The following is a 12,517-nucleotide window of genomic DNA, read 5'->3' as shown; positions in this document are numbered from 1 at the left end:
CAGAAAATAACTTATCCTTGGATTTTTAAATATTGTGCTTATCCTGTTTCTGGATAATGTACAGGGCCAGAAACACCAGTGCTTAGTTGTATTTAATAAATTAAATAACTTATTTATACATAATATATAATTATTACTGAACTATTATTAAGTAATAATACTTAATCATGTTAAATAAAAACAAATCCCCTTATATCTGTCCTGGAGCATTTGCTCAAACTCTTTCTATTTCTGTAGGAGGCCTGATAAAACAAGGCAAACTCACCTAGCCAGTTTATTTGATGTTTGTTTTCATCTTTGAAGAATAATGAATAGACTCTATGAAAACTGAACCTATAGCTTCACAACAGAGCTAAGAATAACATAGGGTTTTTCTCCTGCTGTCCATTTTATTAATCCAGCAAACAAAGTAATCAGTCAGTCTGTCTGACCTTGTACAAAGAAGTTAACCTATCCAAAGTGCCTCATTTATAACCAAAAGAAGCTTCATCATACATTGCTTATACCTTAGGAAAAGGCAATGTGAAAGTTTTATACTTTTAATTATTCACTTAGTAAATTCTTAGTAATTTCCTGCACAAAGGTGGAGTTAATGGCCTGTAATCAATTTTACGCACATTGGGATTTTTTTTTTACTTGGAGCAGTTGAGGTTTCAAAAGTGAATGACGGAGACACTCTTGAGCGGTATTTACACTTTTGCAAAAGGAGAGCATCAGTGTCGTTAATAGCTAGAAACAGTGTTCATTTGTCCCATTTGAAGTTAATTGATTTCTTAAGTGCACAGGTACTGATGAATCAGAATAGATGTGATCGATCAAAACACATGGTCGGGGCTTCCCTGATGGCGCAGTGGTTGAGAGTCTGCCTGCCGATGCAGGGGACACAGGTTCGTGCCCCGGTCCGGGAGGATCCCACGTGCCGCGGGGCAGCTGGGCCCGTGAGCCATGGCCACTGAGCCTGCGCGTCCAGAGCCTGTGCTCCGCAGCGGGAGAGGCCACAGCAGTGAGAGGCCCGCGTACCACAAAAAACAAAAAAACACATGGTCGTCGTAGCTGGATAGGTCTTGGAGGCCTGCTCTTGTGTTTTAAGTTGCTAGATGGCAGTAGTGGGCGGGACATGGTTTGTTAGAGGGGGGATGGGATGCCTCTCATGAGGAAGAATTTCAGTTATAACTACCTGGATGGCCTTGTCACTGCTGGCCAGTGAAACATCAGCCCTGATCTTAATGCAGGTCATGGGGCAAACTCTATAGTGGGGATAAGCAAGGATGCTGTGAGAGCACCCAAGAGAGGCCCCTCATCTCTCTTGTTGATGGGGTGGGGGCAGGGGCATGCGGATGCTTCCTGGGAGAGGTAGTCATGATTTGATGTGTTAAGGGTGAGCTGGAGCACACCTGATAGAATGAGGGTGGGACCTTACAGCATAGTATGAAGCCATACGCTGTAGACAAGCAACTCACTATTCCTGGGATAGAAATGGGAACTGGAGCGTAAGGCAGTGAGGAAGGTCCAGGCCACACTGTCATAGGTTTTGTATGCCAGACTGAGTGAGGTGCTTGGACTTTACCCTGAACCACTGGGGAACTAGTGAAAAGCTTTAAGCAGAGGAATGATATAAAATGCTCATTTTAAGAAGATTATTTTTGTGGCTATGAGTTGGAAAGATTTGAGAGGGACAAGGCTGGACATAGGTTAACTGGAGGGATGTTACACCACTCAGGGAGAAGTCATAAGGATCCTAGCTAGGGTGAGAAATAGTCAAGTTCAAGAAATATTGGGAAAATAGAAGTTCCTTGTGATTGAATGATTCATTGATTGTACACGGATAATGAAGGAGAGGCAAGAGATAAAGACGTTTCTGATTTGGATCCTGAGATGGTTGATTGGCCACTAACTGAAATAGGAAATCAGTGGGCAGATGAGATTTGCCTTGATAAAGATGCTTAATTTACTTTGGACCATACTGAGTTGAGGCATGAATAATTAACATAAGATAACAGAAGTTTTTATTTCTCACTCACATAGAACCAAAGTGAATATCCCTGATTTGCAGACAGCTCTCTTCTGTGCAGTAATTCAGGGATTGAGATTCCTTCCATTCCGTGGCTGCACCATCTTCAACATGTAGTTTGCAGAAAAGACAAGGGCATGGAGCATTGTTCTTGAAGTTTTTATGGTCCAGCCCTGCAAGTGTTATATATCACTTTCACCCCGTTCCATTGGTCAGAACTTATTCATATGACTAGTCCTAACTTCAGGGACGGCTGGGAAATGTGGCCTCTGTGCCCAGGAACAAGAGGAAACAATTTGGGGAATCAGCCAGCGGATTGTGCTACAGGGTGACTGGGAAGTTTTTGGATATTGAAATCTGAAACTCAGGGAAGATCTGAGCTAGACATGTGGCTTTAGGAAGCATCAGAGACAGGGCCGGTTTATATCATAAGTGTATAGATGAAGTCACTCGTGGAGAGCAAGTGTCAATAAGAGCAGGAGGCCAAGGGCAGAGCTTTAAGTTGGCCAACACAAAGCTGGTGTGGGAAAAGGATGCTAGAAAGGAGCCTGAAAGCCTCAAGGTAGGAGGTATTATACCATGGAAGCCGATGAGTATAGAGGATTTACAGATGTTGATGGAATACAGTGTAAAATGTAGTAGAAAGTTTCAGGAATGTATAAAGTAAACCTACAAAGTGTGTACTGAATCAAATGATTAAATATTAGAGACTGGATTGAGTAGTTCTCACTTCAAGGGCATGGTCAAGGAGAAACTGGACTTCAATGTGTTGAAGAATCTATAGAGAGGGGCTGTGGAGAGGGGGAGGGTGGAGGAGCTGTGAAGAGGGGATAATTTAAACGAGATCTCGGAGAGAACAGGAGCAACAGCGCTTACTAAAATGAAATTTTGAACTTATCCAAGTGCTGCTTTTCTGACATGCGTTTTTTTTTTTTTTTTTTTTTTTTTGCGGTACGCGGGCCTCTCACTGTTGTGGCCTCTCCCGCCGCGGAGCACAGGCTCCAGACACGCAGGCCCAGCACCCATGGCTCACGGGCCCAGCCACTCCGCGGCATGTGGGATCCTCCCCGACTGGGGCACGAACCCGTGTCCCCTGCATCGGCAGGCGGACTCTCAACCACTGAGCCACCAGGGAAGCCCGACATGCTTTTTTTTTAGCCCATATTATGATTGATAACTGATATTTGTTATAAGCAATTTTGTTAACTTACTTAGCAATAAAGATATTATTATATTTCTAGTTACATATTAATTGGTTTACATGATCAGTTCACCTGTCCTGGGAAATACAATTAAACTTGGAAAGGAAAATCACATTTTTCTTGGTTTTGAATACAAAGTATAACAGAAAAGAGAAATATTCTGCTGTACCTTTGTTATAACTTTGCTAAACTAAGGCAAATTTTTAAAATCTTTTATAACATCTCTCTTTGTATTTAAACAAATGTTGATATCGTGTTTTTAGTTTCCCTCTCTCCTGCTCTTTAGCTAGGAACATGTTTAGAGACCGCTTTCTTTCCTAGAACATTTTTTAATAATGGGAAAGTGAGATAGAAATAAAGAGGCTTACATTTGGATTGAGGTGGATACTTAATGCTCTGGTGTTTAATATTAAACAACAAGCCCTAGTTTTATAAATAAATCACAGCTATTTTTCCCTTTTTCTTACAGTTGATTCACATTTTCCAGTGGGGCACATAGCATTAGTTTAAAATGCTTTAAAAATTGTTTCTGTAGATTGTACATTGTTTCTCACTTAAGAGCAGAATATTTAGAGGTAACAAATCTGAAAATAAGCCATTACTATTTATATACTTATGATAAAAATGATGGCAAGAATCATTTTCAGTATGTTTTATGTTTTATTTTAAATGGCATTTTAACAATTTCTTTCACTTTCTTTAAAATTCTGATATTAGGAAATAGGATCGAAGTAAATAAAAATGTATTTAAAATATTGATTTTGGTTTAAATATATTTTCTAGAAAAAAGGTAGATTTTTTTTTTTTTTTTTTTTTTTGCGGTACACGGGCCTCCCACTGCTGCGGCCTCTCCCGTTGCGGAGCACAGGCTCCAGACACGCAGGCCCGGCGGCCATGACCCACGGGCCCAGCCGCTCCGCGGCATGTGGGATCTTCCCAGACTGGGTCACGAACCCGCGTCCCCCGCATCGGCAGGCAGACTCTCAACCACTGCACCACCAGGGAAGCCCGATCATGTTCATTTTTTATTCCTAATTCTTACCTTAGTTCCTGGTTCATAATAGATCCTGAAAATATTTGTGAATGGAGGATAACGGTTGAGTCAGTTTCTTTTTAGAAAAGTTTTGTAATTGTGCAGCGTTCTAGTGCATTTTATTGCAGTATTCTTTCCGTACTTGATGTCAGAGTCAGTCCTTAACTGCAAAAAAATGAGTTGGCTATGAAATGAGTATCCAGCAATCATCTCTCCATTATGCTAGCCAGAATACATTTTAGAACTAAAGTTGCCCCATTCAAGAAATGTATGTTTGCTGATGAGATTTAAAAGAAAGCCACGCTTTGTGTGACCCTGGCCCAGTGCTTCAATCATGACCATAATCTCTTCATTATAGGCCTATTTTTTCTCCGTATCACTTCTCTCTCTTGTGATTTATTTAAAGGTATATTTTTAGCTCCTTAACTTCTCTCTTTTATCAGCTTTTTATTTTGTATATTGATTAGGATGTTGGGTTTCTGGGAGGGAGATGAAGACGGAGGTAAGATCTGTATCTCAGCTCTATCAAATGTCAAGCAGTGTGCTGGACATTTGGATAAAGAGGTAGATAACAGTGCCGAGGACAGTATCTGGCATAGTCACCTCCCTCAAAGAGCAGTGGTAAAACATCTCCTTAAGAGGCCTTCTCAGGTCCCCCCTCTGTTATGCAGCTGTAACAGTTCTAATTCTACACAATTCTCTCCCTTCCATAGAATCCATTTGGGCAACACACCACTGTATTAGTCACACCAGCTGCTGTAACAAATAAGCCTCCCGATTTCAGTGGTTTAGCACCCTGTGTTTTTCACTCATATTGAGCAGTGCAGTGTGTTTCTGAGTAAGTGGGCTCTGCTACACGTGGTCATTTAAGGACCCAGCCTGAGTGAAGCTCAGTCATCTGTGAGGACACCTTGGATGTCAGTGTCCACATTGCAGAAGGTGAAGGAGCGTAAAGGATTACACGTGAGAGGTTTTTATGGGCCAGAGCCTGAAACCACAGGTAGCACCTCCCTGTCTTCCATTGTCTAGCACTCAGGCACATGGCTACCCCAGCTGCAGTAGAGAACTGGGATATATAAGTAGTTGATTCCCAGAAGAGTGCCTGCTGAGCCGGGCTGAAAGGTGGCGTTGAATTTCCCACTTGCTTCAGAGAGGATGTCTTATATCTCTTTTTTTCTTCTGGTATAGATAGAATAAATTATTTTCCTTTAGTAATTGATTCTGTTTCAGAAATCACTTGGGAATTGAAATGGAAGAAAATGTTTTCATTTCTTTTTCTAATACAATGAACTTACTTAAAAAATACAAAAACCAAATATTTGGAGGTTTTCCGGTTAACCTGCTAGAAATGCTTTCTCTTAGGAGACACTGCTGTTCTCTTCCCCATCTGGCAGACTTTTGTGAAACACCTCCTCTGTGACATCCTGCTGAGCCTCTTCCTCCCATTCCTGCCTCTCCAGGCACAGTTAGCAGTTGCATCCTGAGTGCTCTGCTAGAACTTGAACGTACCTATGTTACTCGAAACCATTCATCCACTCATTCATCTAAGCACTTATAATGCAATAACAATAATAATAATACGGTGAAAGAAAGAAAAGAGTTGAAATTCACTGTGACAGAATTACATACCAAATAGTGCCAAGGATACAGGGAAAAGGCACTTAGCTCTACCTTGGGGATGAGGAAGAGGTGGGGAATGCTACTTTTAGAGGGAAGAAGTTTGGTTCAAGTCTCTTTAATTACTCGTGGATGCTTTCCCTTCCCCCAGTGATGAAGTTTATGAGAAAAGAAGCCTATCTTGATCATCTCTAAGTCCAGCACCCAGTACAGTACAGGCTCATATTAGACACTCACTAAAATGAATTGACTGAAGATGTAAGGCAATAAATTTATAAATTTCTGTTTACTCCACATCCATTCCTCATAACAACTTTATGATAGGGCAGATATTCTTATTCCTGGATTATAGATAATGAGCCTAAATACAAAGAGATTTGGTGTTTTGCAAATGTCACACAGTGGGTTAATAGATCTCAGGTGTTCTGCACCTAATCTTGTGCATTTTTTACTCTTGGAAACAAACATGTAAGTATCAAAATAGTGCTTTGAAATTTGTAGCGTGTGCTTTGAAGACAAGACATGAGACCACTTGAATCTCTTTGAGTGATGAAGACTGTTCATTTACATTGAGTCAAGAGATACAGTTCTTTCTAACAGACACAAAGAGATGGTTCTTTCCAACTTGTTTTATAGCACTTTATATTCCTGCGAGCACAGTGTTATGTACCCAGCTGGTGCTCTATAAATCTTTCTTAAATAACTGACGATGATTTCAAATATGTACATCAGATTCACCTAAAATGGACAAGCGTCCTGTTAGAAGCTGTCATAAGCTTTACCAGTATCATTGTGTCACAGGGGACAAAATTTGCCTGTGGTATATTCTAATTCAAGGAATTTTTTTTTTTTTAATTCAAGGAATGTTTAACACACTAGCTTGGTTTCTGGTTTTCTTTGGCTTCCTCATTCTTCTGGCACTTACACTCTTGGTCTGCCCAAGGACACGATCTATGGAAGCTCAGACTGGCTGGTTGTTCTCACCACAGCAAGAACATGTTGAGACATTTTAAAATGGAATAGCTTTAGTGTGTTTTGATGTTTTAAAAATCCCAAACTTCCTTAGTATTGGAGTTTATGATAGACATTTATTGCTTCCATCTCTAACTTATCCATATTTTGTACCATAAAGTATCAGCGTTCTCTTCAGAAATGTTATGACCTGGTGCTTTACTTATTAAAATTGCAGCTAAGGATGACGGTGTGGCTTATAGAAGCATAAAATTACACATTTCCACATGGATATTCTGCTTCATGGCAACCTTACATGTCTGAAGACAGACTCATTTTGTCCCTTCCACTCCTTTCTTGCACCACCTCCCAACCATTGCCAGCTGCTTCCCGATGTCATTTAGTGGCAAGCTCCAAACCATGAAGATGTCCTGACTACTTACTCCTTTGTTTTATACTGCCCATCTAATTCATGTTCGTGCAGTGTTGCACTGACCTCTAAAATGTTTCTGAAATCAGGGGATTTGAGACCGTGTCTTAAAGCCAGGTGTGAGTGTATTGCCTGATTTCCTTAAAGGTATGAAATTATGGGAAAGGAGCTGAAAGCCCTGGAAGAGTTTCCTGTCAAATCAGCAAGAGGAAAAAAATAAATTAAATTTTCAGGAGGTTTCAATGTTAGAAACATTTCTTTTCAATCTACTTGAGTAAGAATTTATTTCATCATCTCTGGGGACACTTGCTTTTTCCAAAACTCTGTAACCAGGAGACAGACTAGACAGTGGGAATTATTCAGAGTGTGTGGCACAGAGAAGGTGGTTGGTAAATGTTTAATGAATGAGGAGATAGATAGATGAACAGAAATAGAATGGTCTTGGTGAAAGGATCCTGAAGTCTGCTTCTGTTTTTGCTTAACAGAAATATATTTTCTTGTTTTGTTTTGATGTATTTTTCTAAGAGCAAGATAAGTGCCAGGTTTTAGAAAGACAGACCCACCTTTCATATTAATCATTACTAGGGAAACACCACTAATGCCTTAGTTTATTACCTAATGGTATTTTAATCTGCAGGAAATCCAAGAAAGTGCTTTAGAAAGTGTCTGTGATTGAAGACTCAGTGGTGCCAAGTATATGTTTAAAAAGAAAGAAATGAATGTCAGGGGCATGTGGATTTCAGTCTCATATTATTGTAATAAGAGTAATGTGCCCAGAATTTTGGAAAGGTTCTTGAGTTTTTTCTTATCCAATGATTGACATATTGCTAATATAGCATTGACAAAGTAATGTTAGCCATACTCAGTGAGTGTAACATCATAATATTTATCCTGAACTTATTCTTCAGCCATAGAATAATAGAACAACAGGATATTAAGGTCATAAAGCTCAAGTACTAAGCAATGAAGGTCAATGAGTTTTTTTCACTAATTATTCCAGCGGCTTCTTCTTGCAAGTTAATTTTGTTTTGCCACATACTAAAAAGGTGAAAGAGAATTACTTCTTTTTATTTTTTTAATATTTATTTATTTTTTGGCTGTGTTGGGTGTTAGTTGAGGCACGCGGGATCTTTCGTTGCGTTACGTGGGCTCTTCGTTGTGCACGGGCATCTCTCTAGTTGTGGCACACAGGCTTAGTTGCCCCGCAGCACATGGGATCTTCATTCCCCCAACCAGGGATCGAACCAGTGTCCCCTGCATTGCAAGGCTTATTCTTAACCACTGGACCACCAGGGAAGTCCCAAGAAGTACTTCTTATTTTCTGTTTGTTTTGCAGGGGAAGATGGTGAAAGGAATGGGAGGGGCTATGGATCTAGTGTCCAGTGCCAAAACCAAAGTGGTGGTCACCATGGAGCACTCTGCAAAGGTAATGAGAGCTGCTTTTGGAAATTCACACTACACTGAAACCCTGTACACCAGGTCATATGACCGTTGTTTTTATTGTTTTCTCTGGATCACTCAGCTTGATAACGTTTATATTTTAGAGAAAAACGTTACAAATAAAGACCATTATTTATTATCATTCAGCTAAATGTTTGTTTTAACTTTGAAGCAAACATCAGGGTGTTCTTTGATTATTTGCCTCACACACACATTAAGTAAAAGCTATAATGTCTTCAAAAGCAGTGAAAAGATGTTAGGGCAGATGTGTTGATTCAGGTTTATAGATATTTTTATTTTATTTTTATTTTTTTGGCCAAACCCAGTGGCATGTGGGATCTTAGTTCCCCGACCAAGGATCGAACCCGTGTCCCCTGCAGTGGAAGCACGGAGTCTTCACCGCTGAACCACATGGGAATTCTCTGATTCAGGTTTAAAGATGATTATAGTGGTTGCTATCTCTGTGCAAAATGAAAAACACAGCAGAATGTGCGTTTTTAACAGCAGTTATTTTCAAGTGGACAATATGGCCTCTTACCAAGTCTGTGGAGGTGCCGTTTTGAGACAGTGTTAGAAAATGATGGACTTGGTGATAGCAAGTGTTCTATTCTGAAGAATATTATACTTTTATTTTGATAAATCGTTGAGTGTTTATTGAATATCTATTATGTGCTGGGCACTGCTGGAATTTAGCAATGACCAAAACTAGACAAGAATCATTGACCGCATGGCACTTACATTTAATGATGATATCATCAGCCTATAATAGTGATGGCTCCCATTCATTGAGTTTACTGTGCACGAAGAGTACACTAAGCTCTCTGTGTATGTTTGCCTGTAAAAGCCCATGAACTTGATATAAGTGTTTTTGTGGGTCCAGAAACAGAGCTTCAGAGAGGTTGAGTAACTTGCCTGAGGTCACACAACTAGTGGAACTGAGATTTGGCCTGGATACCTCTGACTCCAAAGCCTAGTCTTCTAAATACCGAGTTATCAGTATGACTTTCTTCCTATTCCAAGTCATTGTCTTTGAAACAACTGAGCTTAATTGCCTTCCCCACCTGAATCCCTGGGCTTCTGATGATTTGCAAAGTTGATATTGGGTGTCAGGTACCCTCTTCACCCTCTATACCTTTGCTCATTCTCCTTTGTAATTCTTAGTTTTAAAACAAAAGCTACCTGTTCTCACCTTGATACCTGCTATTTTGAGTGGAAGTGGTAGTTGTTTGCCCTTTTTTATTTTGTGATGCAGCATTATGGGAGAGTGTGGATCTGGAAGATTTGCATCCGACTTGCTTCCCATAGGGAGTTCTGTTACAGAGTGATGGGTGCCATGAAACAGTTTCATTGTGAAAACTGTAATAAATATGAAATTATCATAAATTGCTTAGTAAACAGTGAAGTGAGCAGTGAAGCATAAGTATGGGACAATAGAAATGAAACCAACACAGGTGACTACTGAGCGATGCCTGGCAAAAGCATCCAAAATACTTCATTTCAGAGGCAAAAGGATGCCGCGCGTGCAAATCAAATCCAAAGGTTTTCTGGAACATAATGTCCATTTGGAGAAAACTCTTTCCGACTTTCCTTTTGTTGTTACTTTAATGTTGACACATAGGCACTGAAGTCCGACTCATTTCAGATTATTTTTGTGCATTTGTTTTCCCCCAAAGTGTTTTCTTTCTCCTCAGATGGAATTTCTGACAGAGGAAAAATTGTGCTTCAAACTTCCAATTAGAAGTCCCTTATTAAAGCTTTTCATAGAAGCAAGAGAATGTTTTTTAGCGTTTCTTCTTTTTCTTCTCTCAGTGGGGAAATTGGCACTAAGTTTTAGACCAGAACTGAAGTTAGCTATTTTTCCCTACATACTTTCATTTGGACAAACTAACAAAAAATATATTTGTGATTAAAATAATAATAGTGATTTGTTTATACTTAATAGATAACCTTGAAAACTAACCAACAGAAGTTTCTTTTCTTGCCATCTTCACTTTGTACTCTTGGTCCCAGAATGTGTGGTTGCTACTGTACATTGTTCACCTGGACTTACTGTTATTGGCCCAACTCAGGGGAACACGGGGACCTCACCACTTCTTTCCTGCATCTTTCGTCTTCCTGAAGGTTGGTAGAGGTTGGAAAGGAAATAGAGAGGCGAGGTCTTTCACTCCTGGTGGCCTCTCCAGTTAATGACCTGTTCTTTTAGATATGCCAGGTAACTTCTGCTGCCTTATGAGTAAGTGAACAGCCTAGGGGGAGAATCCCCAGAGTGTTCTAAGACACAGAATAGAAAGTTTGCGGTGAAAGATTAAAACCTGAGAAAAGAAATATAATCTTGTATTCTTGTGCTACTGATTTTTTTTTTTCCCCAGTAAGTGGGTGGAGCCATCAACTGGCCTTCAGGTACAGCTTTTCTTTTTGCTCCTTTTCTTCTCTATAGGGTTACAGATGCAGGTCACTTATAAATATAGTATTACCTGACCTTTAAAAATGTTGCTTTAATCAGACAAAGGAAACTCTTTCCTTGCAAGTCTTTGCAAGCAGCCAGCAGCTTCTGGTATTTGAAACCTGGCTGCCTGCTTGTGTTGCTCTAGAGTAACCGGCATAACATTTCCTTTGCCTTAAAACTGCCTCTGGAGACATGTGGCAGGCACTGGCGCCAGACTGGCCTTGGAGTGTGGCTTTCATTTAAGCTTAGACATCAGGGTTCCAGGCAAAATTGCAAAGTAGGCAGAGTTTTTGGTGTCTAGCCACCTTCCTACTTAAGCTTCTTTTGATCTCTTGGCGTGTCCTTTTTTTGCCCTCTAAAAATTGGGAGAAATGAAGGAAAGGAGTAGGAGTTTGAGTCTTTACTGGGTGCGAGGCCCTGTGTGTGGCATTGTACATACTGGATCTATAAACCTCTCAGCGACTCTCCGATGTAAGGCTGGAATGTAGGCAGGTAAGAAACTTGTCCAGGTAAGTGGCAGAGCTAGGAGTTGCCCTCAGTTTGGTCTAGTCATGTTCATCATATCATACCATGCTGCATCCTCACCTATGTTCCCATCCACACCTGCCCTTTTCTGAAAGCTTTAGGTTTCAGAATTACCTCTTTCCCTTTTTCATTTTCCCTGGTCAAAGCTGTCCTTGTTGAGATAGATATCAGCAAAATATTTAAAAGAAAACAGTCTCAGAATTGTGCCCCCTACTACCCATCTCCTCTTCTTCCCTTTTGTATTAGAATCTTCCCATGTTTCAGTTGGGCACAGAGTAGCCCAGTGACGGACTACATTTCCCAGATTCCCTTGCGTGTAGATTCATCTATGTGACCAAGTTTAAGTCAATGGGATTTGAGCATTTGTGCAATTTCTGGGTCATGTCCTTAAAGAGAAAGCCGATTTCATTGGACTATTTTTTGTCCTCCTCTAGCCTTCTGAGAAAGGCCTTAACTGCAACATCAGCCTTGGAACCAAAGTTGTAAACCACGTGCTGAGGCCTGCAGAGCTGCCCCACCAACCTAGATCACTAGCTGCCCCATCTTTTCTTTATCAGTTCCTTCCAGGACTCCTCATAACTTCATCCTTGGCCCTCTGTACTTCTCACCCTCTGCACCTTTCTTGGGTGCTTTCTAAATCTTTGGCACCAGCTATTATTTTTCACTCAGTGGCTCCCTAATCCTTATTTCCTCACTGGAATTCTCTAATGAGCTCTATAACTATATTTTTTCCCTATTAGACACCTCCACCTGGTTGTTCCATAGCTACCTCAACCACAACACTTATACAAGTGAAATCATCATCGTTTCCCCTAAAAATCTTCCATCTGCTAGCTCAACTGGAGAAGTGATGATCTCCCAG

The 12,517-nt window shown here is 40.4% G+C and overlaps 1 protein-coding gene across 2 annotated transcripts in view; it reads left to right on the top strand.

Moving 5' to 3' along the window:
- The window catches only part of OXCT1 (3-oxoacid CoA-transferase 1), a 141,522-nt gene that overhangs the window by 106,892 nt on the left and 22,113 nt on the right, over positions 1-12,517 (top strand). For both annotated transcript variants that reach the window (XM_029216903.1, XM_029216902.1), the window contains one exon: positions 8,581-8,670. In XM_029216903.1, coding sequence (XP_029072736.1) covers positions 8,581-8,670 — 90 coding nt within the window. The remainder of the gene's footprint in view (positions 1-8,580; positions 8,671-12,517) is intronic.

This window comes from Monodon monoceros, unplaced genomic scaffold, assembly GCF_005190385.1.
Source record: "Monodon monoceros isolate NGI ecotype Baffin Bay Population unplaced genomic scaffold, NGI_Narwhal_1 Super_Scaffold_12, whole genome shotgun sequence".
In the NCBI taxonomy this organism is placed as follows: domain Eukaryota; kingdom Metazoa; phylum Chordata; class Mammalia; order Artiodactyla; family Monodontidae; genus Monodon; species Monodon monoceros.
This window is presented reverse-complemented; position numbering and strand designations above follow the sequence as displayed.